Here is a 26,919-nt window from a genome sequence, read left to right as displayed (position 1 = left end):
GTATGCTGCTATCAGAAGTCGGCGACAGGCATCCCTTGACTGGACATGCATCATTTGATCGATCTTTCTTTGCTTTGGTGGGAGGGGTGCTGAACCTGGAAGATGGAGGAAAGAGTTGTGAGTCATGGATTGATGCAGTAAAGACAGAACCGTTTAGAGAACCACCACACACAGCACACCACAGCATGTGATTGTGTTCATCTTAGACTAAGAACTAACTTAGTTCATCATGCCCAGAAGATATTGATAGCTGAAATAGCATGTAATGTAGGCCTATAGGCCTTCTTTGACTTTGCAGTTAGTAGCTAACTCTTGCATTTGTAATACATTCATATGCACCAAATAATGATTGCACTGAGCTGGCCTGGACCATGCACAGTCACAGTGTAGTGCATAATCATGATTAAGTGTACATGCGTGCATGCATGACATTTGCACTACACTGTGACTGTGTATACATGTACATGCTAGAAGCGTAAAACATAGTGTGACTGTGCACCTACCTGCCGTTGAACTAACACTAGTAACAGCAACGACGTCTGCTGAATCATCTTCTTCTTCCTTGTATCTAAGAGCCTTCGAATGTGAGAGAGAGTTTGACAAGTGCCTCTTCAGAGTCCAGCTCGACACAAAATCAGTCCCAGTACAAAATGTCAGCGATGCTTCTCCGACATTCCCACGCACACGAAAGTCCCCTCTCAGCCGATCAGCATAACGGGCGCATATTTTGCAATAAACGCCACAGACGTACGTTTTGCCGTCTTTCATATATGTGCTGTACCCGAAGCTGTCAGAGTTATGGTATTTGAGAAATGTGTGCAATTGCACAGTGCCAGATGAATCATCATCTTTTTTCTTCTTCAACGCCATGTTGTTAATGCTGTGAAAGACGGAGCTGCTGATTGGTCGGAAAGAATATGACAAACTTCTAACAGCCAATCAGCAAGCTCGTACTGCAAACCAAGGCAGGGTCTGCCGAAGACACTTCGGCAATGCTCGGGAATGTCCGTGATCAGCTGAGGGTAAAAACATTCAAAAACATTATAAAATGCAAGGAGCGCGACTTTTCACTCTCCTTGATCTGATTTTGGGAGCGCGGAGGAGCGCGAGCGCGATCGCGCCCCTTATACGTGATGCACTGTGAGTGATATGCCTACAGAGCGATGACGCATTATGTGGGATATTTACACGTCACCATTGCATAAGCGATTTTATAAGTCCCAGTTTTAACTGACCCCACCTTGTCTCGCAGACGCAAAACAGTGAAATATAACATTTTCTGTTGTCCATAATCGTGGTCTTGGTTTGTGACAAAAAGCACACCAGTTTGTCTTGAATCATGCATGTCAATCTGCTTATGATTTCCTGCGGCATTCCGGGTTGATTGCTCAACTCGGTGCTGTCGAAAAACCTGATTTTTGACAAGGCCCAATCGGCCCTTTTTGCCAACTTATCGGGGTGAAATGCCCCCATCAAATTTGATGACGTATTTCGCAAATTTCATAAGTGATAAGTATAAGTATTGGGATAAGTTGTGGATCTCAACCTCACTAATGACGCCAACGAGACCTACTTTGGGGTGAGCACGCTGTAATCATCTGGTTCTGGACTATTGTCAGTTAGGGGACGGCTGTGTAAAACTGCCTGCACTTCCACTAATGCGGTATGCAAGACAAAATCAGATACGAGCGTATTCTTTAACCCTTTGGGGACTGAAGGTTTTTTTGAAAAACCACCCTCATGTCATGGCGTGAAGGTTTTTTTGAGAAACCACCCTAAGGGCCTGAAGGTTTTTTACATAGTAAAAATAAGAGTGACCTGAAAATTTCAAAGTTATTTTTGAAGGTGAAGCATAGAAGCAGTTGCCTTGGTGTAGATTAAGCTTTTTGAGCATTTTGCCTGTAGTTTCTGAAAATGTCATTGGTTTTGCAATCTGACCCCCCAGGTCTCATATTTTGGGGGGGGGGTAAGGTGACCCCCAAAAAATTACAAAAACTCTACATTTATTTTCTATGTATGTCTTCAACTGGAATTATGCTTTGCCTTCATTATATTCACATGAATGATGACAGAGAGCAAGTAGGAAGGGTAAAGATACTGTCCTTAGTCAGGATTTTGTAGCAGATTGGCAAAATTTTGCTATTTTCAGTGTTTTTGGTGGTAACCCAGGTAACCGAATTTCAGGTTTGAAAACACCAAATGTGACCCGTCACAGCAAAACCAGGCGCTTGTCGCACAGAAGATGAGCCTAAATGACACCAGGAGATAATGGAAGTAATTGATGTGCTCATATTTCACAAAAGGCAGACAATAGAGAAATGAACAGACAGTCCGTCTCAACCTGTCAAGCTCAGAGCGACATGCGCCTGGTTTTGCTGTGATGGGTCACAAATTTGTACTGCTTCACTAGAAAGCTATAACAGTGTAGACACATTTAATTCATGTCTAATAGGTTCACACTGAGCCAAAATAGCATCTACCATGTAGGCTGGGTACTCCCCTCTGGAATTTCCTCGATGAAGTGCGTGTCAGTTAGTCTTTCAGCGTGTCGACTCCATAAGTACGGTTTCCAGGCCTCGAAATCACATCCTTTTTTTTGCTCAGCGTTGTTTTGGACAGTGCACTTGTACATGATGTATGCATTACTGATAGCACTAGCAGTGATGAACAAATGAATGAATACTTTTTTCCACCACTTGAATAATTTGCGGTTGGTATTCTGATAGGAATTGTATTGATCGGAGAGATCAACACCCCCCATGTGTTCATTGTATTTCACAACAGGTTCTGGTTTGTTCACAACACGGTGATGATCAGCAGCATCAGCATCCCTGACTCGTTTTTCAATCATTTCAGATGATTGCATATTGCTCAACATTGTCACAGGCCGTCAAACCATCCTACAGCCAACGTATTTCCACATCTCTTGAAAATTGGAGACAATGCCTTGAGTACTGCAGCTCCTCTCTTTGCAATAAATGTCTTGATCTCTGGAGGATTTGACTTTCTATTGGATTTCACGGTACCACAGCAGCCAATACCTCTTCGTTCTAGATCTTGCAGCAGCTCATAGCAGGTGAAGAAATTATCACAATAGCATTCATGTCCCTGAGGTGAAATTTCCATCAAATCAGTAACTACCTTTTGACCAAGGCGCTCTTCAGCTCTGTCCCCCTCTTTCCCGGTGTAGAGCTTCCAGTTTGATACGAATCCTGTTTGGGAAGATGCCAAAATCCATGCTTTCAATCCCCACTTGGTCGGTTTTTTTGGCATGTACTGCCTCATGAACACATGGCCTTTGAACCCGATCATTCCTTCGTCAATCGCAACCTGCTTCTCAATATTGAAGGCGTCCTGCCATTGTGAAACACATATGTCAATAACTGGTCGAATCTTTTGGCAACGATCATACCCTGGCTGCCCCCTTGGTACTGCTGTTTCATTGTTTGAAACATGCAAGAAACGAAGTAGATTCAAGAAGCGGTCTCTTGACATGATGGTTCGGAATCCCTCCATTTGTATTATGGAATCAGTGGTCCAATATGATTTGTAACTGGGCCTTTTGTTGTTTCCCATGACTATCAATATGGCTAGAAAGGCTCTCATCTCATCAGCAGTGGTATCTCTCCAATATTTCCTTGTATACTCCTCAGCAGCTTTGACATGTTCCCCACGACGTATCTTGGCATCCAAAGAAGCCTCCATTGAGCATAGTAACGATTAGTTTCTGTCACAATCAGTTCAACCAAATTTGGAGGGAGACATTTGAAGAAGAATTCTACTGGCGTAAATCCATTGCAGTCTACTTTAGGTTGTCCTGGTGTTGGGGATCTCAATGGTGGCAACCAATTGGGAACCTCTCCTTGATCAGGTACCCACTGAGGACCAGGGTCTGGTTGTCTCTGCTGCCCCCTACGACCTCTTCCCCTTGGCTGGGCTTGAGCTTGAGCCTGCTGGCCTCCTCCACCACGTTGGCCACGTCCCCTACAACCTCTTCCCCTTGGCTAGGCTTAAGCTTGAGCCTGCTGGCCTCCTCTACCACGTTGGCCACGCCCCCTGCCTTGGCCACCACGGACACGGGCACCACGTCCGCCACCACGGGTACGGACACGTCCACGTCCGGCAGGTTGTGCCACTGGAGCTGGTTGTGCTGGTAGCTGTACCTGTGGTTGAGGTTGGGGTTGACCAGGAGGGGGCACAAGTGGAGGGGGTACTGGTGGTGTTGGTGGGGGGTGGTGAATCACGTCTAGGACGACGACCGGCACCGGTAGGCTGTCTGTTTCGCTTTCGTCCTCGGACAGTCACATCTTCACCATCACTACTGTCACTAGGGACAGGGTTCTCAGACCCTGACTCGGCTCCAACCTCTGCATTAGGGGGCATATAATCACTATCAGAGTCCTGTTCATCATATGGGCCTACATCAGAGTGTGTACCGTCTGTTTCAGGGGGGTTATCAACCATATCTGACAGTTCTGCATCCTCCCCCTCCTCACCGGACTCTATAGGCCAGTCCTCACTATTAGAACCCTGTACATGCATGTGCTCATGTACAGACAACAGTGCATTGATATCATCATCGTCTGAAAATGCATCAGACAACTCAACGAAATCCTTGTCACCTGAATCTTCATCCACTATAAGTTCCTCCAAGACTTCCTCCACTGTCTTCAAAGACGCCATTTTGTCTTCTTGTAGTGACAAAGACAACTTAGAAACGTGAATTTGACAACTTTTGGTCCACTGGATCGAAATGTGCCGTGTAGAAAAAAGCGGGGAAATGATTCTGGAATCCCCCCCGGTGGTCATAAAACGGGGATTTCCCACAGGTAAAACACACGAAACGAAGACAGTTAGGCCGCGTATCCATAGGGTATGCCCTTGTGTAGTGTGGCATTGTGGCGTAACAGCCTTGTGACCTGGCACTATGCCCTGCGTCTCCATTGGATATTCCTTTTTGGTCATGTAGGCCTTTGTAGTCCTCATTTCGCAGCGGTCAATCGCGTTTATCCGCACGCTGTCATTATTTCAGAAGACAATTTCTTATGAATATTGAAAATGAAAATACAAGTAACTTGTATTTTCACTTGCAACATCAAATTGACATGTACATGTATATAAAACTTGACTTTTAAGCAACAAATTACAGGTTCGTGCTTGTTATGATAATCATCAGTCTCGGGGTCCCAGAGTAGTTCCCGTTGATGAACCTCTTGAATTAATTTCGCCTCAGACATTGCTTTCGTGTTGTTCACTCGCAAAAGAATGGACATGTTCAATCCCAATATGGGCCTATATTCCCAATCCACAGTGCATATATGCCCGCAATGTGACACGGCATAACCTATGGGAACGATCAATAACACCAAGGAAGGTTCATTGTCCGTGTGGCGCACCAGGCGGTAAAAAGGGAATGTTGTGCAGGGCACGGAACAGCCTATGGATACGCAGCCTTAGGCATACGTAGTCGCTCGCCACACGGCGAGATCAGGCCATGAGGGTGGTTTTCATTTGCTCGCCATGCGGCTAGATCAGGCCATGAGGGTGGTTTTTATTTGCTCGCCGTGCGGCGAGATCAGGGTCCAAACGGTTAACCCTTACGTTCCCAACTTATTTTTCAATTTTCCCTTTTTTTACCCGATTTTTATGTATACAACTTTGATTTCATTTCTATGAGTACCTGCTGGCTCGAAACATAGAAAAGTATACATTTCCTGAAAGGTGAGAACATGTAGTTTCCAAATACAATAAAACTGGTCAGTAATTGCAACTGCATAATAATTAGTAATTGTTAATTGGCGTTAATTATGGTAAATTTGCGACGAAATATGAAAATAAATTCATCTATTTTAGAGTTACTCACAAATTTTGCTTATTTCTTTGTTGCAAATCATTCTCTGAAGTCTCTGCTTTATCCACAAAGCCAATGAACACTAATTTTATGCACAGTAATGAGTTTTTGCTAACTTATTTACATGTTATCCACTAACGAGCGAATCGAAAGAAAACGATGAATATGAACATTTTCGTCTCTCACTTTCTCCTTTGAATTCCAACAGTTTCTCAACACAAACAATGATAGAAATGAGTGAATGTCAATGTCAAGACACCTTCTGGAGAAAACAATTGCCCTAATGTTCCTAATCATCATCACTATCAATGTGGAGTACCCTACGATGGTACGCTGTATGACACTCCCCGGGACATAGTCGCTTTAGGCATGTGGCACAACCATACTTAGTTTCAACCCTTCTTGCATTCCTCCCATGTCCTAGGCAGCAGTAGTGACACTTACCCCTCTTCAAAATGATTCTACTGTCAAGATTGACTGAGGTGTGATCCTTTCTAAAGAGCACTTCATGTTGCATCAAAACAGCTGTTGAACGACCAACCAATTTGCGACTTGTGAAGTCGCCTATGAGACTGCGGATGACTTCTAGCCTGAACTTCTTGTGTTCCATTGGCTTGAGTTGCTTTTTTCAGGCATTGGATTGTTGATCAGATCGAAGGAGAGTTTATACAAAATGTATGCATTGACTGTAGCTGCATTCAAGAAGTCTAAGAAGATTCGGACCCACCACCTTCTGGACTTTCGGTCGGTGGCATACGATTGTTGCAGTTGGTCGTTTTCATCAATGGCTCCCATGTTACTGTTGTAGTCTTTGATCATGGTTGGGGCTGGAACTTCTACCCTTCTTCCATCTCCTTGCCTCCTCTGTACTGTATCATTCCCCCCCAGCAGAATGAGCATTAGTGGCAAATGTGACACACTTTGTGTCACTCCAGATGGTGCAAAGCACTGAGTTGGCAGCAGTGTCCTCTGAGAATGAATGAAACTCACCTCTGTTTTTTTTTTTTACAAAGAGTTTATTCGGTTTATATTGTACATGTATTTTACAGTTAAAAGCCGAAGGCTTAAACTACTGCAAAATATAAATATATGCAAATAGTTACATAAGTTTATGAAGATACGAATAGTGACATAAGTTTTTTAAAGATAATTTGAAGAGATATACAGAATATATAATTGAGAAACATGTGAAGTTGAAATGTAGTAAATTTCGCAAAAAAGAGAGAAAAAAAAGGATAGATAGTTTGGAAAGTGCAGGGGGGCGGGGGTGCAAGAGTTAGGAATGATCATACGAGTTTGGGGTTGGCGGAAACGGAAAAGAGGGGGGGTCAGATATTTTTCTTTGAGTTAGATTGGAAAACGATTTGTGGATGAAATGAATTTTAGGGTTGATTTGATAAGGAGAGCATTTTCGAGGTTGGAGAAAGATGGATGGCCGTTGAGAAGGATGTTTGAGTTGAGAGTTGCATTATGGATGTGTGTTATTTGAAGGGTATTGGCGATTAGGGAGTTGCGTTGGTTTTCGTACTTAGGACAGTCGAGAAGAAAGTGTGAAGAGGTTTCTGGAACATGCATTGGGCACATGAGGCAAGTGGGGTTTTCCGAAACGTGGTTTAGGTATAGGTCAGATGTTAGTCCGCTGCAGTTGTTTCGCATACGTGTGAGAATGATGTTAAGTGGGCGAGGGCCGATGTCTAGCCAGGAGGGGATTGGTTTGATAGAGAATTCTGGCAGTTTGGTTAGGGAATATTTGTAAGAGTTTAGAGTTGGTTTCGCACGTATAGAAAGGTCGAGAGAATTCCAGTCGCGGATTGTAGAAGGGAAGAAGCTTGAGTAGAGGCTATTTGTGCGGCAAAGGAAAGGTGTTATATTGTTGTTTGTAGCTAAACGTGTGTTATGGTAGTGACTATCGACGGTTAGTTCTGGGATGAGGTCTTTGAGGTAGGTTGGTGCAAGTCAGTTTAAAATTTTGTAGAACATTACGAGGCGATGGAATTTCCTGCGCTTTTCGAGTGGTAGAAGGCCAGATTCTCTGTAAAGGTCGCGGTGGTGAGAGCTGATTGTTAATCCTGTTATACCTCTGTTCCTTCCCATGTCTCTGAGAAAGGGCTTCCTTTTGAACTCAGCAGGATACCCTCTTCTAAGTGACCTAACCCATTCTGCTGTTGTTAAACGTTATACACTGGTAAGATGTTAGCATTGTTAACGCTGATCTGCGCGTCTATTAGACATCTAGTATACGGCCGCGATAACATTTAAGCCTTGATCATCGAATGTTTTGTTGGTGCGATACCTTACTGTGATCGCACCCTTTTGTCGAATCGCGAAGTTAGTACGATAACTTATTCTCGTCGTTCAACCATCTATATTTGTTTACTTTTTTTGCGTTGTGTCTTGCATAAGCGGGCTCATCTTTGGAGGGTTTGGATCCCCGGCTTGGATACGACAGTGCCTGTTACACGTGTGGATAAGACGTCTTCTTTTGTCTCTTTAGGCCCCAAGTGCAGCCTCATTAGTAGAAGACGACACCTGACTGCCGGTGTAGAAGTAAAAATTGCCCCCCTGGAAAAAGTGTCCTAGTGTGCAGTAGGCATCAGTAATGCCAAACTCTCGCCCGCTAATTCCGAGATGATGCGGTAGGCTGGGGCCTGCCCAGGACCAGCCAGCCAGTAGCACGTAAGGCCTACGCTGCAGATTGCCCTGCCTAATCACCCAACCGTTGGTTTGACGACCCTCTCGGCCGTCGACGCGTCCCCTTCGACAAGGGTTGGCGGGCGGGCGTCGGCCTTTTGGCGCGGCGGCCAGCCCTAAACGTGGCCCGTCAAAAACCTAAAAGGCCGGACCCCTTTTTACTTCCCCACCCACCCCGGCACCCACCCACCAGCCACACGCACACAAGGGCTATGTAAATGTATACTATGCTGTTCACAGCCAGTGTAGAAGTAGAAAATGTCCCCTGGAAAAAGTGTCTGGACCTATTGTATTATGCTCGCTCACATGGCTCTATAGAGACCACGACCGTCAATAGCTTAGTATATAACGAATTAAAGAATCCTTTGTTTCCCGGACATTCAATCCTAATCCTAGGACATTTAAACGGCTTCTAGACACCAGCCTGTTCCTGTAACCGAGGTTTGATTGCTCCGCTCTACCGCGAAACTCATGCACATGCATTTGGCCCCAATTTGGCCATTGCAATAATATTATCAGTGCAGTGCCCTAGTAAGCGCGCAGCGCCTTTAGGTTGGGGGGAAACCCCCCAAACCCCCTGGTTGGGACCCTGCTATAGTTCCTTCCGCCAATTTTTTGTTTTGATAGACAGTTTTCTCCGTGTATCGCATTAGCAGTAACTCAACTCCATCGTCATAATAGCCGGCAAAGAAATGGAAAATGTTCCCCCCCCCGAAAGGTGTCCAGACTATCGTAGTCTGGGACTCTGGCAGATTCTAATGTAAAGTGCAAGCTCTATTGAACTCGCGCAACTGGCGCCATGGAGAGCCCCTCCCCCCCAACCCCCGTCCTTCTGTGATGTTTTAGCCAGTGCATTGGGGGGAAGGCCCCTCAAACCCCCATTGGCCTCTCAATAAGTCCTTCCGAGCTGCTTACCCTGGGGCGCTCGAGTGGAACCCCCAAACCTTCATGATGGTGCAGTCCCTTGACACGTTTAACCCAGAGCGAGGAAGAGGTACTCCTTTGATGGTACCCTAACTGCAACCCTCAACCATCATTACCCTTCCTTTTCACTGGCATGATATTGGCAAGACTCCCAAGAGGTCGTACTGGTGGCTTCCTTGAGACAATTGCTTGTGGTCGTACCTGGGCAACCAATTCAAGGGGTCAGGGATCTAGGGATCAGGTTTTTCCCCCACCAACATGTTGCCGAATGGTTAATGCATAAAAAATTGGTTGGAAAGGGTTTTTGCTGGCCAAGAGACTTGAAGACACTTTACTCTTGAGGAACACCAGACTGATGAACAAAGAACTCGAGGAACATAGAACCCTCTTCATACCTGGGAGCATAAAAAGCCTGCTAGCGAATATTGATTATTCTTTAGAAAAAAACAGAAGATCTGCAAAACCAATGGTACCCTATAAAAACATACATTCCTCCTTGAGGTGTCTTCGGATCCCACCACGGCCCATGTGGAATTCGTTCAAAAGGTTTATTGAAATCTCAAAATAACATTTTTTTTCTCGAAACGCCTGCCCGTCTTTTGCTTCATTAATTCGGGATTATATCCATTTTAAGCATCTTTTGGATATTATTACTAAAGTTTCAAAAATCAAAACACATATGTCGGGGGGTAAACCCCCTGAAATGGAAGTGTGATTAAAAAACAGTGTGAATATTCATGTGGTTCTCTCTCGGAGCTCAGAATAGTCGAGTTGCTTCATTCGCGCGTTTATCTCTTCTGGCGGCCATTTTAAGTCAAATTTAAGCCATTTGAAACGAATCCATGGACTTGAGAAACATTGTTTACATTGGATACGTCGTATGCACGTTAACCATAGTAGCGCTTCGCAGAAAAGCCAAAGGCTTTTCTGCTGCGCGCTTATTAATTTTCGAAAATCATGTTTTTGGAGGAATTTGAGTTGATCGATTGGTATATTTTAAAGGTATGAATACGATCTATGCATGCAGTAGGCTATAGCCTGATTCTAGCAAGCACTCTCTCTCGACTCAACTCAACTTTTCAGTTATGAGTAGGGCAAGCATTTTACACTACAGTATACACACTACACAACACATGCAACATAACATGTGCAATACGTGTAGGCTAGGCCTATGACGGCTATGGTGTTGGCTAGCCTACCACCACCATGATGGACCATGCTGTTGTCACAAGAAGTCCACAACAATTATAATTAAATACTTCCATGACGGCATGAGCTATATAATGAGACTTGGGCCTAGCCCTTAGGCCTAGGGTCAAGGGTGGTTAGGCCCTAGCCATTCTTGATTCTAATCTAGCCTACCCTAGTAGCCCCTGCATCAGCCATGCCATGGCCGGCCGCCATCCGTGACTATGGGCCATGCCCTGGGGCTGGACATCATGGCTGGCAGTGGCATTAGGTAAGCTAGACATGCTAGAGGCCTACTACCAAACTGGATTTCAGTACATGTACAACTACAAGCAGATGGCAGAAAGGCTGGCGGTACGTTTTAGATTACCCACAAGTCCGTCTGTGTCCCCCCTGTGAATAATTTAACGATCCACCAATGAGAAAGTCGCATTCTATTAAGTGCTTCAATCTCTGCGCTATTGTCAGCCACGGCCTCTATAGTAGAAGCATATACTAAGTAACAGAGTAGGCCTACAATAGGGACGGACACTTTTTCAAGGGGGCAATTTTCTACTTTTACACCAGCTACAGACCTAGGGGCATGGCTATAGGCAATGGGAGGTGGGGGCACACAAGAAAATCATTTCTGCTCACCATGGCCGGGAAAATTAAACACTTAAATGCCAGTAAGTGTTACCCACCGACAGCCTTTTGCAACCCCCCACCCTTATGCCCGATTAAAATAAAAAACAAGCTTACGCGCCTGCATAGTGTGTAGAGAGGAACCAGTTCTTTTCAGGACCATTCCGACACTGTTTACAGCATGCTCGTTTACAGTAGAGCATGTGAACCTTTGTTCTTGAGGATGATGAGAGCATGCAAATTAATGCATTGGCGATCCCCCAGGGCGTGGCCTTCCAGGGGTTGGCCACGGTGGTCCCTAACTGTGACCGACCAGTCATTTCTATATAGTCCCTTTATAGATGCAAACTGGCTATACAGTAAATAACAAAGCCAAGAATAAATAAATTACTCGGCCGCGCGTCAGTTTATGTAGGCCTATAAGAAGGCCCAGAGACACGGGAGGGTCGCACCCACCTATGGCCTTTTATGTCAAATATAGCAGTAAATATATTATAAACAAATATAGATGGTTGAACGACGAGAATAAGTTATCGTACCAACTTCGCGATTCGACAAAAGGGTGCGATCACAGTAAGGTATCGCACCAACAAAACATTCGATGATCAAGGCTTAAATGTTATCGTGGCCGTATACTAGATGTCTAACAGACGCGCAGATCAGTGTTAACAATGCTAACATCTTACTAGTGTATAACGTTTAACAGCAGAATGGGGTGGTGTACCACACCCAAAGATACCAATGGCATTCAGATTTTTGAGAAGTGGGAAAGATGAAAAGAAATTATCTATGTAGATGACATGATTCTGCATGGGGTTCAAAGTGCGAGCAAGATCCATTACCACACGATGACTTAGCCCATGTTCTCGGTTTCCCTCTGCTCCAGTGTAAATTTGAAATGCATAGATGTATGCACAGCAAGAACAGCCTAGTTCCCAAATCTTTGTGCCTCGCTTGATAGGCTTTGCAGGCATGTATTGCTTGCATGGGTACCTGCCTTTCCCCTTCACCATGTGTTCATCGACTGCACAGTTTTGACCAGGTTCGAAGTACTGCCTGAATGTTGTCTGCAGAGTGTTGAGGAGAGGCCTCAGTTTGTACAGTTTGTCATAGTTAGGGTCATCTCTAGGTACTGCTGTTTCATTATCAGCCAGATGTAGGTTACCCCTCAACTCGAAGAATCTATTTTTGGGGAAGACCTTGGTGACTGCCGGAACTGACAAAAGTTCATCAGAAGAGAAATAGTCTTTGAAAGCGGGCACAATATGAATTCCCATGAGGACTAAGACCCCTTGGAAGGCCTTTATCTCCTCAAATGTAGTGTCATGCCAATGCATTCTTCCTTGCTGACCGGCATATCGGTTTGTCTCTTCCACGATTCCATGAATCAGCGCATCAGGCCACACTTGTTCAAAGAATTCAACAGGTGAACTACAGTCCAGTGGTTCAGTAGGCCCATGAGCTGAATCCCCAAGAAACTGTTGGTACTGTACATTGTGAGCTTCATCCATTGGACCCCAGTTAGGAACATAATCCTGTGGAGGAGGGGGGCCTCTAGCCCTCTGGCGGCCCCGTGCTACTGGCACCGGAGCAACGACATCATCCTCAACATCGTCCTCGTCATCTAAACCGTCTCCATCATCACCTCCAGGGATATCAAAGTCAGAGTCAGAAGGGGGGAGCCATCAGGGGAGGGACTCCTAGGTGGGGAGGCAGGCCCAGGTAAGATTGGTGGAGAAGGAGGGTGGTAGAACCTCAATGCAGGCAAGTCTGACGCAGCTGCAGCACGAGTCACTCGGCGGCGTCTTCGTGGAGGAGACGTGTCGTCTTCATCATTGGTTGTGACAGTAACAGCTGGGCCTGTGACCCCTGAAGGCCCTGGTATGGAGTCAGCATTAGTGTCTACAGTCAGTACAGGTGTCACTACACTGCCATTATCAAGATTTCCTGGAGTATTCCCAGTTGAGATGGGTGATAGCAATGATGTCTGAGAGTCACACACAGAACTGTCTTGATCCCCCCTGTCCCTACCCCCCTGGGACCCCTGTGGGGTGAAGACACCACCACCACCTCTACTACAACGTGCATCTACATTACAAGCATGTGTGTCAACAGTGCGAATAAAATTGTCATCAAAATCACCTTCAGTTCCTTCAAAATCAGGGTCATCACTCTCATCTCCGTCCTCTGGTAAATCCATGAGAATTCTAGTCACATCCTCAACGTTGTACACCCTCGATTTACTCATTTTTAGCTCACCTCTTAGCAGAGGTGAGCTTATCCCATACCGTGGCGTCCGTCGTCCGTCGTCGTCGTCGTCGTCCGTCGTTCGTTAGCAGGGCACGTTTCGTAACTGTCAGAGCTATTGAGTTGAAACTTGGTACACATGTACCCTTATGTAATGACACCTTGGAGACCAAGTTTCAGTCGATTCGTTTCATGGTTTGGCCACCAGGGGGCCAAACGTTAAAAGTGAAAATATGCAATATCTCCCTTAATAGTAGTCGGGAAATTTTGAAAAAAATATGGTAGGTACTTCTAGCAAAGGTGCATCATATATCCTCCGGGTTTTTGATTTGACCTCCTTTTCAAGGTCACAGAGGTCAAATGGTGTAAATTGGCCGTTAGGATGTAACGATGGCACGTTTCTAAACTGCAATGACTATTGATACCAAATTTGGTACACATTTACCCCTTAGTCAGGTGATCTCAGGGACCGAAGTTTGGTCCAATATGATTCACCACTTGACCACCAGGGGGCAAAATCCAAAAACCTTAAAAATGTGATAATTCCTTAACTTCTTGCCCGATTGCCACCAATTTGATATCATGGGTACATCTAACCACCATACAGTATATGTCACACAGGTTTTTAATTTGACCTTCTTGTCAAGGTCACAGAGGTCAAATGACGTAAATTCGCCGTCAGGACGTAACTATGGCACGTTTCTTAACTGCAATGACTATTGATCACAAATTAAGTACACATGTACCCTTTGGTCAGGTGATCTCAGGTACCGAAGTTTGGTGCGATCTGATTTGCCGTTTGGCCTCCAGGGAGGGGGCCAAATCCTAAATTCATCAAAATGCCATTATTCCTAGTACCCGATTGGCACCAATTTTATATCATAGGTACATCTAATTCTAACAACCATTCAATGTATCACCTGGGTCTTCTTTGATTTGACCAACTTTTCAAGGTCACAGAAGTCGAATGTACTGTAAATTGGCCATTTTGGGGAAATTGTAATTGCTTGGACCTACATCAAACCTAACACTACATGACACAATACCATGCTCTTTATCCATCTTTCCTCCACATGAGGTGAGCACAATGGCCCTGGCCATTTCATTATTCATGAATTGATCGAAAACTATGCAGAAAGTTGTGTAGAAGCAGCAAGAACTCAGTAAATTGGTTTGCGGCAGAAGAACCACCAGAGAACCGAAACTAACGTCACGAAAACGGGGCTTCCCGAAACCGCGCATAAATGCGCGGTTGGGAACGTAAGGGTTAATGTTGCGCTCAGAGCTCTCTTCACTGATTTCACAAGAGGTTCCCTCGCTTCGCCGAAATGTGGTGCTGCAGGAGGGTTGTAATGTCATGTGATTCTCTGAGGGGCAACGAAACACTAAATTTTCTCTTAATCAAGTTCTTGTAGACACAGCTTGAGAACTGTGTCGCCAGACTTCAAGTTGGTACCATTGTCGCTGTATATGTGAGTAGGATGTCCTCTCCGAAAGAAGGAAATCATCTGTACCCAATGAGTGCTAGTTCTAAATGAACTGCCCGGGTGCTAAGGCATGTCAAAAAACATCCCCATTGCAGGGTTCTCCACTAGGTATGAAACAGACCGGGCGCTAGCCCATCATTAAAACTTAAGGAATACTGTGTATTCCGTCGGGCGCAGCGCGCCGTAGGCGCGCCACCGATCAGGGGGGTCTCTCCCAGAAAATTTTTTTACTTGAAACCGCTTAGATGCGATTTCCTGGCACCTGAGTGCTTCATATGCCGTTTTAAATGCGCTTCAAGAACGCCATTTCTTACACGAACATTTGTGACGACACCGCAAAACCCGGGCGCAAAACAAACCAGTAACGTATCGGCCGCGTGGCCGGTGAAATTCCGCAAAAACTGCTTTAATATGGTATTATTATTGCAAGGGAGGTAGGGGGATGATAACGGCCAGAAGATTACCTGATTACTTGCTTTTGCATCCATATGACCTCGTGAATAGACCTAGGTCCTATAATAGTAATCTATTTACAAGTCCAGTCCAGCAAAAAAGTAATCCCCGACACCACATTACAAGCTCCCGCCTTCACACACATGCACAAGTTCTGTAGCGAGATATCAATTGTCCATTCCGTCTATTGCGCAGACCAGCTAACATGGCTAAAAATAGAATTACCACTCCGCATACATTGGATGAATGAAGCAGGCTGTTCTATCAAATGCATTGACCTCCCGCAGCCTCGTCAACTAGTAGTTGCGGGCCTATTTTTAGCACGGCCAAGTGGTTATCGTAAGTAACGAAGGAAATTGAAAAAAGCGAAGACTATGACTATGTTTAATTTATCTCTAATATTTATTTTAGTTTATTTCAGATACATACAATTTGTATCACAAAGAAGTGGAGAGGCCTGGGTAAACACACAGTGAGCAAGCGATTGGCAGTGCTATGTCATTGTGCTTCTAGCTGGTTGCGAAGGCGAGGCTGTCATCAAGTTCCTCATCATCATCTTCTAACGGCGGTGCTGCCAAGAGCTTGTCAAAGTTGATGTTGATCTTCCTGTTACGAAGATTACCCCAAAGTTGACAGGCCTTGGCGAAAGGGAACTTATCCACTGCTGGCCCTTCAATGCTTGCCATCAGCAAAGCATTGAGTGTGTCCTGGTGCATTCGGTTCCGCAGACTGTTCTTAATTTGCTTAAGTTTGCTGAACCCTCTTTCGAAGTCTGAATAATAAAGTAAAATGCTTTAAATCTAGTCATAGGCAACAGTAGATCACTAATTAAATTGCGTTAAAATGCGTTAAATCTAAGATTTAATCTAGTCGTAGGCCTTTGCAATTATTAAGGAATTAGACCATAATTAGAGCGGTCATTCAAAATGCATGTAATCATAGGTATTATACCTGCTGTAGAAGCTGGAATGATGAGAGCAGCAGCCGCTACTTTAGCCAAGTTGGGGTACACTTCTGATTTAGCCAGAATCTTCAATGTTTCTGGTAGGGCTCCGTATAGGTCGGGTCTCAAAACCATTTGAGTTCGGAGGTTGAGCCATTCGCTTTGTGTGTCTTCTGCTGATAAATGAAGGCCCTCCTCATACTGGTTGATTAACTCCTGAAATAAAAACGTAACTCTGACTAAGGTAACGGCCTTAAGAAAACTATTATTCTGAGATAGATAGGATCAAATTTGAGTCACTTACCTGTAGTTCGTATTCCCAAAAGTTTGTTTGTTTAGCCTCAAGGATGGTGACGGGATGTAACCTTGGATGTCGTTTAGGGTCACAGTCGAATATTCAGAGTTTATCTATCAAATCCGCCTGGGGGAACCTTTCCTTGATGTTTTCGATTATTGCCTTTATGAATGGATCATGAATCTGAAAGAATATTTATTAATATTTTATAGAAAAGGATCTGCTTTGAACATCCCAATTTAGTGGTAGGACGGAGCCGGTTTATAGAATCAAAAACCCTTCTTGCAAAGCATTTCATTTAGTTCATGAACTTACCTGCTTCATATAGTCCTCCATTGACATGGGATGCGTCAGGTTGACATCCGTTGCCTCCTGCAAACGCCGTGTCATCTCCATGATCTCCTTGGTGTACTTCCCCGGTACAGCAAGGGCCGTCTCGAGCTGGCCGACAGTCTCCTCTATCTTTTCACCAATGTCGGTGAAGGAGATGTCTCTTTTCTGAAAAACCGAAGGGTAGGTTGATGCATCCACTCCAGTGCAGTATATATAATTAGTGATCTACTGCTGCCCGGGGGCCTAAACATTACAGATTACAGTCATGTCTGCTCACCTGAAAACGTAACGACAGGTCCCAAATCTTTGGGAGAATGTCGCACATCGTCTGCAACGTGGCAACGAATCTCCAGGCAGATGCCAGCTTCAGCAGCCCAATAGCCTTGGGGTCAGATCTCTCAGATGCCTCCCTGTCCAGACTGATGAGCACCGATGCCAGGATCTGGCGCATTGTGTGGCAGGCATCTTTGTGCGAGCTCCACCTGGTTGTTAGCGCTTGTTTCGGTTTGAGCACTGGTCCTCGATTGCCTCCTGGAGGAAAATAAAGAAAACGATCATTAATTCTGTAGAGGGCCAGCCTACATTAAAATACCAACGTCAGTAACCGGCAAATTGGGATTATTATTTATCATAATAATAATGTAATGTACGAGTGCCTAATAAATTCTAAAAGTGGTGACTTACTTGAATTGTCCTCAAACCTGCATAGCGTACCGTCGATGCATCATAGAACTGAAACAGCATCTGCAGGAGTTCGTTGAACTTTTTTATATATGGCACCTTCTTCCCGATATCGGACATGGCTAGCGCAAGGCGGTGTGCCACGCAGTGGCAGCTCACAAGCATTGGTGAAAGCTGTAACAGAAACGGATCTTCGTTAAACATCGATAAGACACTATTAATTTTGACGGACAGTAACGAATTTAAGAGAGAACGTTAACCCATCTATTCTGAGAGACAACTTACACGCTTTAGTTGAGTTGCGACACCATTGTTCCTCCCTACCATAACACTGGCACCGTCACTTCCAAAGCCCGCCAATTTCTTGACATCGAGGTGGACATTATCCTCAAGGAACGCCACTAACTTCCTGGTGATGTTATCTGCGTTCACTGATCTCATCTGAAATATATAAGATCACCAATTGAAGAAAACAATTTTTTTGTTTATTGATTATTGCCGGCGGGGAAGCTATTTTGAGTGACAGGCCTACCTCCTCTGTCCCAAGTAAGGTTATCTTCGTCTCCCCGGTCGCGTGGTCCAGATACTTGGCATAAATCAACATCTGCTCAATGGTGGTGATGTCGGTGGACTCATCAATCAGGACGGCAAACGCAACTGACTTTTTGATGGCTTCTATTTTTTCTTCTTTCATTGCTTGTCCTGAAATATTAATTTAACATAATTAAGACAATGAATGAAGTAGGCCTTAAATAAACAACAAAACGCATCGAATGCTCGGAGCTGCCAGTGATTCAGTATAATTATATATGAATTAGGCTGAGCTGATCGTTTCCTCAACTTACCAATACAAATAACCATTTCATGCATGGTCCTCTCTGAGGTGTAATTAGTTACTTTATCAACGTTTAGCGTTTCAAAATAACTACACCCCAGGTCCTTAACCAACGACAGCAAACTCTTGTATTTTGTTGTGTAGGCCGTGTCTTGCTTTACGAGCCAGTACATTGACTTCATGGCTCCAAGGAATGCCGTCTCCTCTACCGTGACTCTCTTTGCAAGGGACGCCTTAATCCCTCCGCTCTTCGCGTTGGCCTCTCGCTGGGCTTCAAGTCCAACAGCTACCAGGTGGTGAATGGCTTTGGCATGGTCGTTCAACCTATCCTCCCGGTATGCTGTGGATGCAACTGACGTCCAATAGCGCACCCCAGACTTCGAATTCTGCCCATGCCGGATGCATATTTTGCAAAACATTCCTGCAAAAAAACATGTTCTGTCTATAACTTTTAACGAAATATTCAAACAAAAGGCCCAAATCTAATATGCCGGTTGCTAATTTGATTTCAATAGGACAGGTGTTTGGCGAATTGACATTTCATCAATCAGAGACGGGGGACGCTATTTTAAAACCTGCAAACTTCGGCTATAAGGCCTAGCCTATTTCTTTATGTCATGCGCAGACTTCTCCCGAGAATTATCTTTCAAATGAATTAACTAAATATATATAGTAGGCCTACTAGGCCTATTAGATTCACTCAAATATCTGACAGCGACTACTAGGCCTGATTTAGAACTATCGGCAATCTTTTCCCGCCACATCGTTGGTGGTTATTTATAGCCTTGTTATATTGACGGGTCAGTCACGTGGTGCTGCTTCGAGCGGGCGAGTTGAGGGCGTAGAAATTGTGCTTGTCAATCAATCGGGTCGGGAGTCGGAATAATCTTTAAAATTGTATTTTTTGGGAAAACTAAATATTGTCGCTTACCTTTATCTTCTTTATATTCAAGCCACTTGTATTTACGTAGCCAGCTCGAATCAAATCCAGTGGTCCGATGTCAACTGCCCGTTTTCCGACCCTCATTAGCAGTCACTTGCGTACTAGAACTTGGCCTAGCTGCTTTGTGTACTCTTGGCACGCATACTCTAGGCTCAACAATTACATCACTATCAGGATCATCATCCACCAAAGTCAGATCCTCTGAATCCGGCTCAGTCACAGCTTCCACTTTCACCTGGGTCAATCGAGGGCTACTAGACCGAGCTAGTGGTGGCGAATCGGGGGCTTTTCGTTTTTGAGAAAAAAAACCTTGAATATCCTTCTCTTTGGGCATGATTGAAGAAAACGGAGTAAATATCGATTGATGCTGCACAATTACCAAACTACGAGTGGTTGAAGATCACACAGCTTGGCTTCTTATATACAGACCAGGCCCTTTACTGCGGCATCTGGTCGCCAAATGCAGATTCTGATTGGTGAAAATCTAAGTACAAAACAATGATCCTTTACTTGTTTTTATCAACTTATATATGGCGGGAAGGATGGGTTACTCAGTGCAGTCACCATGCATCCCATTAATCCTTCATACCACCAAAGAATAAACAAAAGGAAATGAAACTTCAAGAACAACACGACTTGTTTGATGTTTGAATTATTTATTTTCAAAAGACTTAATATATTACTAATGTCTACATTTTATAGCACTTCGAAGTTGCTTATTTTGAAGCCATCAGTTATCTATCGTCAATCCGCAGTAGTACCGTCTGCTTTAAATAAACAAATTTGTTTAGAGCCGGGGACTCAGCCCGTCTGCTTTAAATAAACAAATTTGTTTAGAGCGCGGGAAGGCGCACGGCATCACTTTCATTCAGCCAGCGTAATCTGTGAATGCAAATGACGCGCGCGGTCTAGCTGGGATCGGTGACGTCAGTAGAAACAACCAATGGAATGCACGAAGCATATGACTGACAGATCTAATGGCGGCGCTTGGTTTTATTTCCCACATACTAAGTAGGCACCATCGTAGCACCATCGGTCCGTCGGCATTCCTCAAAGGCTCATATCGCATGATCGCGGCACAGAACGTGATAATTGGCTGTTGGGTTATGTGATTTATGGGTTATGGGTCACAAGTACTGAGTGAAGAGAGTAATCGACGATCTTTTCGGTGTTGTATGTTGGGAATGTTTTAACCGGGCGGCATTTTTTTTTGACCGGGCGCTGGATTTTAGGCCAGGCGGTGATGGTCTCACTTGCGTTTAGTCCGGGCGCAGCGCCCGGACTGATGTATTAGTGGAGAACCCTGCATTGTTAACAGTGCATCTTGCGAGTTTCACCTGCATTGGTTCCCAGTAATCGAGTTCAGTGTGGTGAAAAAATTCCCGACTTTGCATCCATATGACAACTTGGTAAGTCTGCCATCCTGGGAAAGTGTGGTTTTACCTTGCGCAAATGACAGTGGAAACAACTGTTAATGGCTTGTTTTGCAACCAATCTTGCTCTAACTGGCCAATACTCTCGTCTGAGTTCTGCGATACGTGTTTTTGTCATTGGTGAAAAATGCGTTGATGAGTATCTCGGGCTAGTAGTTTGGTAATTGTTGAGGTGGTAGAATGAGCTGAAATTTAGCTTCTCCAGTCAAATCGGATTTACGTAGTCGTCCTCCTACTCTCAAGCATTGATCTTCTTTATCAAAGTAGGGCATCAGTTGAAATAGGCAATTTTTCTGGGTGACGGGATGACCAGTTTTCAAACCTTCCAACTCGTCTCTGTACGAATCCTCTGGTGCTGCTCTAACCCGGTGTAGTTTAGCGCTGTCAATTTCTTTTGCTGTGACTTCTGCTTCCACGTGTTTCTTGCATGCTAATCTCGGAATAGCTGATGCGAAATTGCAAACTGCCCGCCGTATCCAAGCTGTTCGTCTTACAAGTGGCCTTAAAGATGAGAACAGCTCAGGTTCTATCACCTTTTGTGGACTGAAAGTATGCTGCGTTCTGTCTTCGGTTGAATTTGATCCATCCTGCCTCATCTCGATAGTAACATTGTGCACTGTCACTTCCTTGTTGAATTCTGGATCCTCCGATTCCGAATCTGCTGAGTTGTAAACTTTCAGTTTAGGCCAGTTTTTCTCTTCTCTAAGGAATGTGGTGCCTGGTACCATAAACAGTCAGGTTGAAGTGATGTAACGTTGAGACCTCTGGTGCAGCAGTCTGCGGGATTCACATCAGTAGGTACATGACGCAAGTTTACTTGCTCGGTGAGTTCTAGAATTTCGGCTACTCTGTTCGCAACGAAAAGTTTGAAAAGTTTGAAAAGTTTTAAGTCGTTTTGCAAATATCTGAGAACAGCTTCTGAATCTGTCCGGTAGACTTTCTTGGTGATGTGGATTCCTAGTTTATGCTGCCAATACTGCTCCTTGGAGTTCAAATCTAGGTATTGAAAGACATTTCAGTGGCGCCACTCGTGACTTTGAGGCTAGAAATAAGCAGACGATGATTCCTTCATCAGTACGGTATCTCAGATATGCAACTGCAGCGAACGCGGCCTTTATTTACCATTTTTATGCTGAAGAGCCCTGCACCATCTCTTTCCTTGACGAATTTCATTCTCTTTGATATGTTCACTTTGAAATTGTCTTTTCGGAGGGAGTAGCAATAATTCTTCCCATGCAGATTCTTGAAAACATTTTGAAAGAAATAAGTATTTGTATATTATTATACATGGTGTCTTTCATGTCGCTTGATCATGCTTGATTCAAGTATAATGCGTACTGTCATAGACATTGGGTGATATGAATAAAGACTAGCAAATTCTTTTATCTAAAACTCCATATACATTTACACTTGGCCTTTCTGTACAAAATTGAAGTAAAAGCATTTGCTAGCCTTTATTCATATCACCCAATGTAGGGAGTGTGGTACTTACCTTCAGTCTATCGTTCATCTTTTGCATTGTCTCCAACACAGATTTTGACTGTCGATACCATGCAAAGCTGCCAGTTTAAATCGCAATATCACAAGTTGTTCATAAAAAAATTATCAAGGTTTAATATTTGAGTTAGTTCTAAATCTTACAAATGCCAGCCTACTTACTTTTTAGATTTTGGTGGAAATATCTCATCGCAGCCACATGAAAATGGCTTTTGACCATTTACGTAGTTTTATATTGGCAAGTCCCCGACTCGTGCACAATGATACCACCGGTAGCAGGTCTCACATTCCACCCAGCCACTTTTTCCTGCATTCTGGCAGCAGTCGAAGTCCTTCGCCCCGCACATGTCATTGTACTCCTCCATGGCCTCGGGTGTCTTTCGTATGAGAGGTACAATATGAGACAGGCTGCAATATTGAGAGTGCAAGTTTTTAGTAAAAAACAGATACCATCTGTGAACCTCTGAGTAGAAAATGTTCTTCCTAACTCTTCTGTTGAGAAATTTTACAAACAAGGGCTATCCTACCACCATGGATTTGGCTTGTCGACATTGGCGCCTGCACTGACACTGTACTCCCGGTCATGCCGGTCAGAATTGCAAACAAAAACACTCCATAAAATCATATCTACGTAAGCAAAGGCCCAAAAATAACCTAAACACGGTGCTCGGTGGTATACTCCTCACATTGGACCACTTCGAAAATGAAAAAAATGGGAGAAAAATTCTTTTTGGAGTACTTACAGACACACAGTTGAAGAGAAGCAGCTTGTACAGGAGACAAAGCGATTTGGAAAGGGGGGGTTATCCGGGTCATTTGTAAGAAGCGCTCTCATTGGTTGTTTCTGACGGTGCGAATAAGACTGGAAACAATGCCCCATGTACCGTGGCGGTTCGAATAGCCAGTTCCTTCTGATAATCGGTTCCTGCTTGTCCTTGCGTATCAGCTTGGATATTTCTTGAGTTGCTTGAGCAACTGCAATAGACCCTTTTACCAGATCTTTTTGACAAAGCCGAAGCCCTTTGTCTCGGTTTTTGGCTCACCGTAGGGGAGTCTATACGATAGCGCTGTGTCCGTCGTCGTCGTCCATCGTATCCTGTGGCACGTTTCTTAACCGCTTGTGCTATGAACCTGAAACTTTGTATACATCATGCTCAAGGTCATATGTACCCTGACACTATTTTGCTCCGGTCTGATTCTTGACTTTGCCACCAGGGGGCTAAAACCGAAAAGTTAAAATGTGGAATATCTCATTTATTACTGATTTGTTTTTGACAAAAATTTTATGGTGGGTACACCTAGCAAGGATACATCACATATCATACGGGTTTTTGATTTGACCTACTTTTCAAGGTCACAGAGGTCAAACTCTAAAATTTCACCGATAGTGGCACGTTTTGTCTTATTCGTCCTATAGTCTTTAAATTTGGTATGTAGACACCTGTTACGTAGATTTAGATGTTGACAAAAAATCAGGTCGATGTGGCGTACTTTTCAAGGTCACAGGTCAAATGGTGTGAATTGGCCGTTAGTGTGTAAATATGGCACGTTTCTTAACCACTAAAGCTATGAACTTTAAACTTGGTACACATGACCCCCTAGGTCAGATGACCTGTGACATTGAGTTTCAGTCCGGTCTGATTCTTAAAGTGATACTATGATGTGATTTACAACTTTGCGGAAATACGTCCGTTTTTAATTGTTGATCACATATGTAAAGCTCAAATTTCCATTTTTGATTAGATTTATTATAAAATCGCTGTTTTAATTGTGTCAGACTGGCCAACTGCCGAGGACGTTTTGAAAAACCCGCACTAAGTCACGTGACGTCATGACGTCACAACATGAACAAGTCAGACCGTCGAATATTTTCCTATTCGCTCTAGGAAGAAGCTATATCCGCAGTAGTTTGCCTTCGCTCAGGAAAATCTAATGAATATTAAATGTGGTCTAAAAATAGTTTTAGGAATACCATTATTATGACGTCAGCGATGGAATTTCCTGGTTGGACTTCTCAAAGTTGTGTTCCGGCAGACATCAGGAGAAGATGAACCACCGGCTGGTGACCACTTGTCGACTCGAACTTCATGGTGATGGCCCGGTTCTTTGATAGGGTCAGTCCAGCGGAAAACCCCAACACCTTCAGTTTTGCTGGTGTTGCCACAAAACATCGCAGCACATCGCCACCTGACAACCCTTTTCTTTATTGTGTAAGGACAGGATGGAATGTCAATGGTCAATGGCAGTTGTAAATAAACGAATGAGATTTTTTTTTGTGGGAATGTAAACCACCGCGACCGCGAAAATGTTCATGTTGTGACGTCATCAACGAAAACGTCGCCGGCGTAGCGCGATTTCAACGGCATCGAAGCGAGCTATCCGGGCGGGACTAAAACCATCAATTTCTAGAAAATGTGCATTTCGATTCGAAAACCTTACCGATTTATAAGAAAGTGACGTAGTCATTTGTCAAAAACAGCTAAAACATTATATGGTGAAATTTGACACGAGTTACCCTTCAACTTGGCCACCAGGTGGCCAAAACCAAAAATTTGAATAGTGCCATATCTCGCTTATTACTGATTAGCTTTTGGTAAAAATTTTTTGGTAGATACTCCTAGCAAGGATACATCACATATGATACGGGTTTTTGATTTGACGTACTTGTTAAGGTTACAGAGGTCAAATGGCGTAAATTGGTCGTTTGATTGTAACTATGGCACGTTTCTTAACCACTAAAGCTATGCACTTGAAATTTGGTACACATAGTGCCCTACATCATGTAACCTCGGACAGCGAATTTCGATCTGATCTGGTACTCAACTTGGCCACCAGGAGGCAAAAAATAAAAATAGGTAAAAAGTGCAATACCTCGTTTATTAGTGACTTGTTTTGATGATATTCTTATGGTACGTACTCCAAGCAACGATACATCACATGTCATACCGACTTTGGTTTGACCTATGTACTATACATGTACAATGTTTCTTAACCTGGATGAATTCCAAAGCACCAAATATCAATACGGTGAGCACAATTGCCCCTGGCCGTTTCATTTAACTCTTTGGACAGCTTCTGTTTGAGCTCCGGATTAACCTGTGGTACAGTCAAAGCCTCACAGTTCTTAGGCTTGGCAAAACTTGCCTGCTTCTCCTTCATTAAATCAAGGGCCGTCGGTTTCCAGAACCTTTTATTGATGATTTTCGCAAGAGTCGACCCTAGCTCTGGGCCACACTTCTCGGTCTCCACGACCTCGTCAACAATTGAGGAAAGTAAGGGATCATCGCCCTCTGAACCTGCCAGAAGGGCCTCAGCATCATCAACATCTTCGTCATCACAAGCGTCTAGCGCTTTATGTGTGACTTTATGCCTTTTCTTGGGCTGCTCAGCATCCCAAACGCCCACAAGTGTAAAATAACGTCTTGCAAGGAGCGTAGCAAGGTCACAAGTGAGGAGCTAGTGGGCGTACACTATCTCAAGTGATCACGTAGTGACGTGATAATGAGATGAAACAGAATCAACCGTTCAAGGGACAAACATCTTGGCGCCAAAGCCCGATTTGGCGAAAATGACATAATATCATGTAAAATCCAGGGAAGATATCAAGGAGTCGCCTACGGTTGGGCACCTGCAAAAGTGTCAGTTGCAGCAGGAACTAGTTTTATTCAGGATGGGTGTAATCCACTTATGAAATAAATCCTTAATCCAATGTTTTCGTTTCTTCCATGCACCGACACTGCCTCAAGAACAATTCCGCCTCAATTTTGTTAAGTCCCTCGCAGTGTTGTACTAAACAAATCACAGCCTGGAAAATCAAATTATAAATTTCATCCATGATGTGATGATAATGCTTTCCTTTGATAACATATTAAGTGTATAATAAGAATGCAGTGGACAATCAAATGACATATTTTCGTGTTTCCCAACAAAATCAGCCCAAATAACGATAATAACAAGGAGTTTTATATAGCGCTTTAATAGAGCTTTCATTACCGAGCCTTACAAATAACATTTGGTTGGTTTAATCATGACAAAAAAACAGGGCTTCCCAGACACCCCTCTGATGTAAAAAGTCATTGCTTTATGTCTGGTCAGCTTCATCGTTTTCCTCTTCTAATGTCTGGTTATGCGGGTTGTGATAGCACCCCACGTGACTCCATCCAATCGTGTGCTCATGAGTAAGAGTATTGGGAGGAACTGAGCAAGACATCTGCAAAAGCAAAAAAGCGAAAGGACGGAGAACTGGGGTGGGTGGGTGGGCAAAGCAAACGTCTCAAGAAAACAGTTGACGCTATTTCGAATGCATGAACTTGCAAGCACGTGTATATATATCAAACGGAACAGCTGGGGAGCAGCCATTCTCCTCGCCTCTCGGGGCAAAAGGCTGAATGAGGCCGAACAAATGGATTTCGCACACTCGTCGATGAAGTCACGTGACTCCATCCAATCGTGTACTCATGAGGAAGAGTATTGGGAGGAACTGAGTACGACATT

At 44.1% G+C, this 26,919-nt stretch overlaps 2 protein-coding genes across 2 annotated transcripts; both read right to left on the bottom strand.

Moving 5' to 3' along the window:
- Positions 1–2,880: 2,880 nt before the first annotated feature.
- LOC135492968 (piggyBac transposable element-derived protein 4-like) lies at positions 2,881–3,705 on the bottom strand. Its single transcript, XM_064779717.1, has one exon. It carries the CDS (start codon positions 3,703–3,705, stop codon positions 2,881–2,883), a length of 825 nt encoding a protein of 274 aa, XP_064635787.1.
- An 8,247-nt stretch (positions 3,706–11,952) lies between these two features.
- Positions 11,953–12,789, bottom strand: LOC135492967 (piggyBac transposable element-derived protein 3-like). The gene has a single exon (XM_064779716.1). The coding sequence runs from the start codon at positions 12,787–12,789 to the stop codon at positions 11,953–11,955; it is 837 nt and encodes a 278-aa protein (XP_064635786.1).
- Positions 12,790–26,919: the final 14,130 nt, after the last annotated feature.

Source organism: Lineus longissimus, chromosome 8, assembly GCF_910592395.1.
Source record: "Lineus longissimus chromosome 8, tnLinLong1.2, whole genome shotgun sequence".
Taxonomy (NCBI): Eukaryota; Metazoa; Nemertea; class Pilidiophora; order Heteronemertea; family Lineidae; genus Lineus; species Lineus longissimus.
This window is presented reverse-complemented; position numbering and strand designations above follow the sequence as displayed.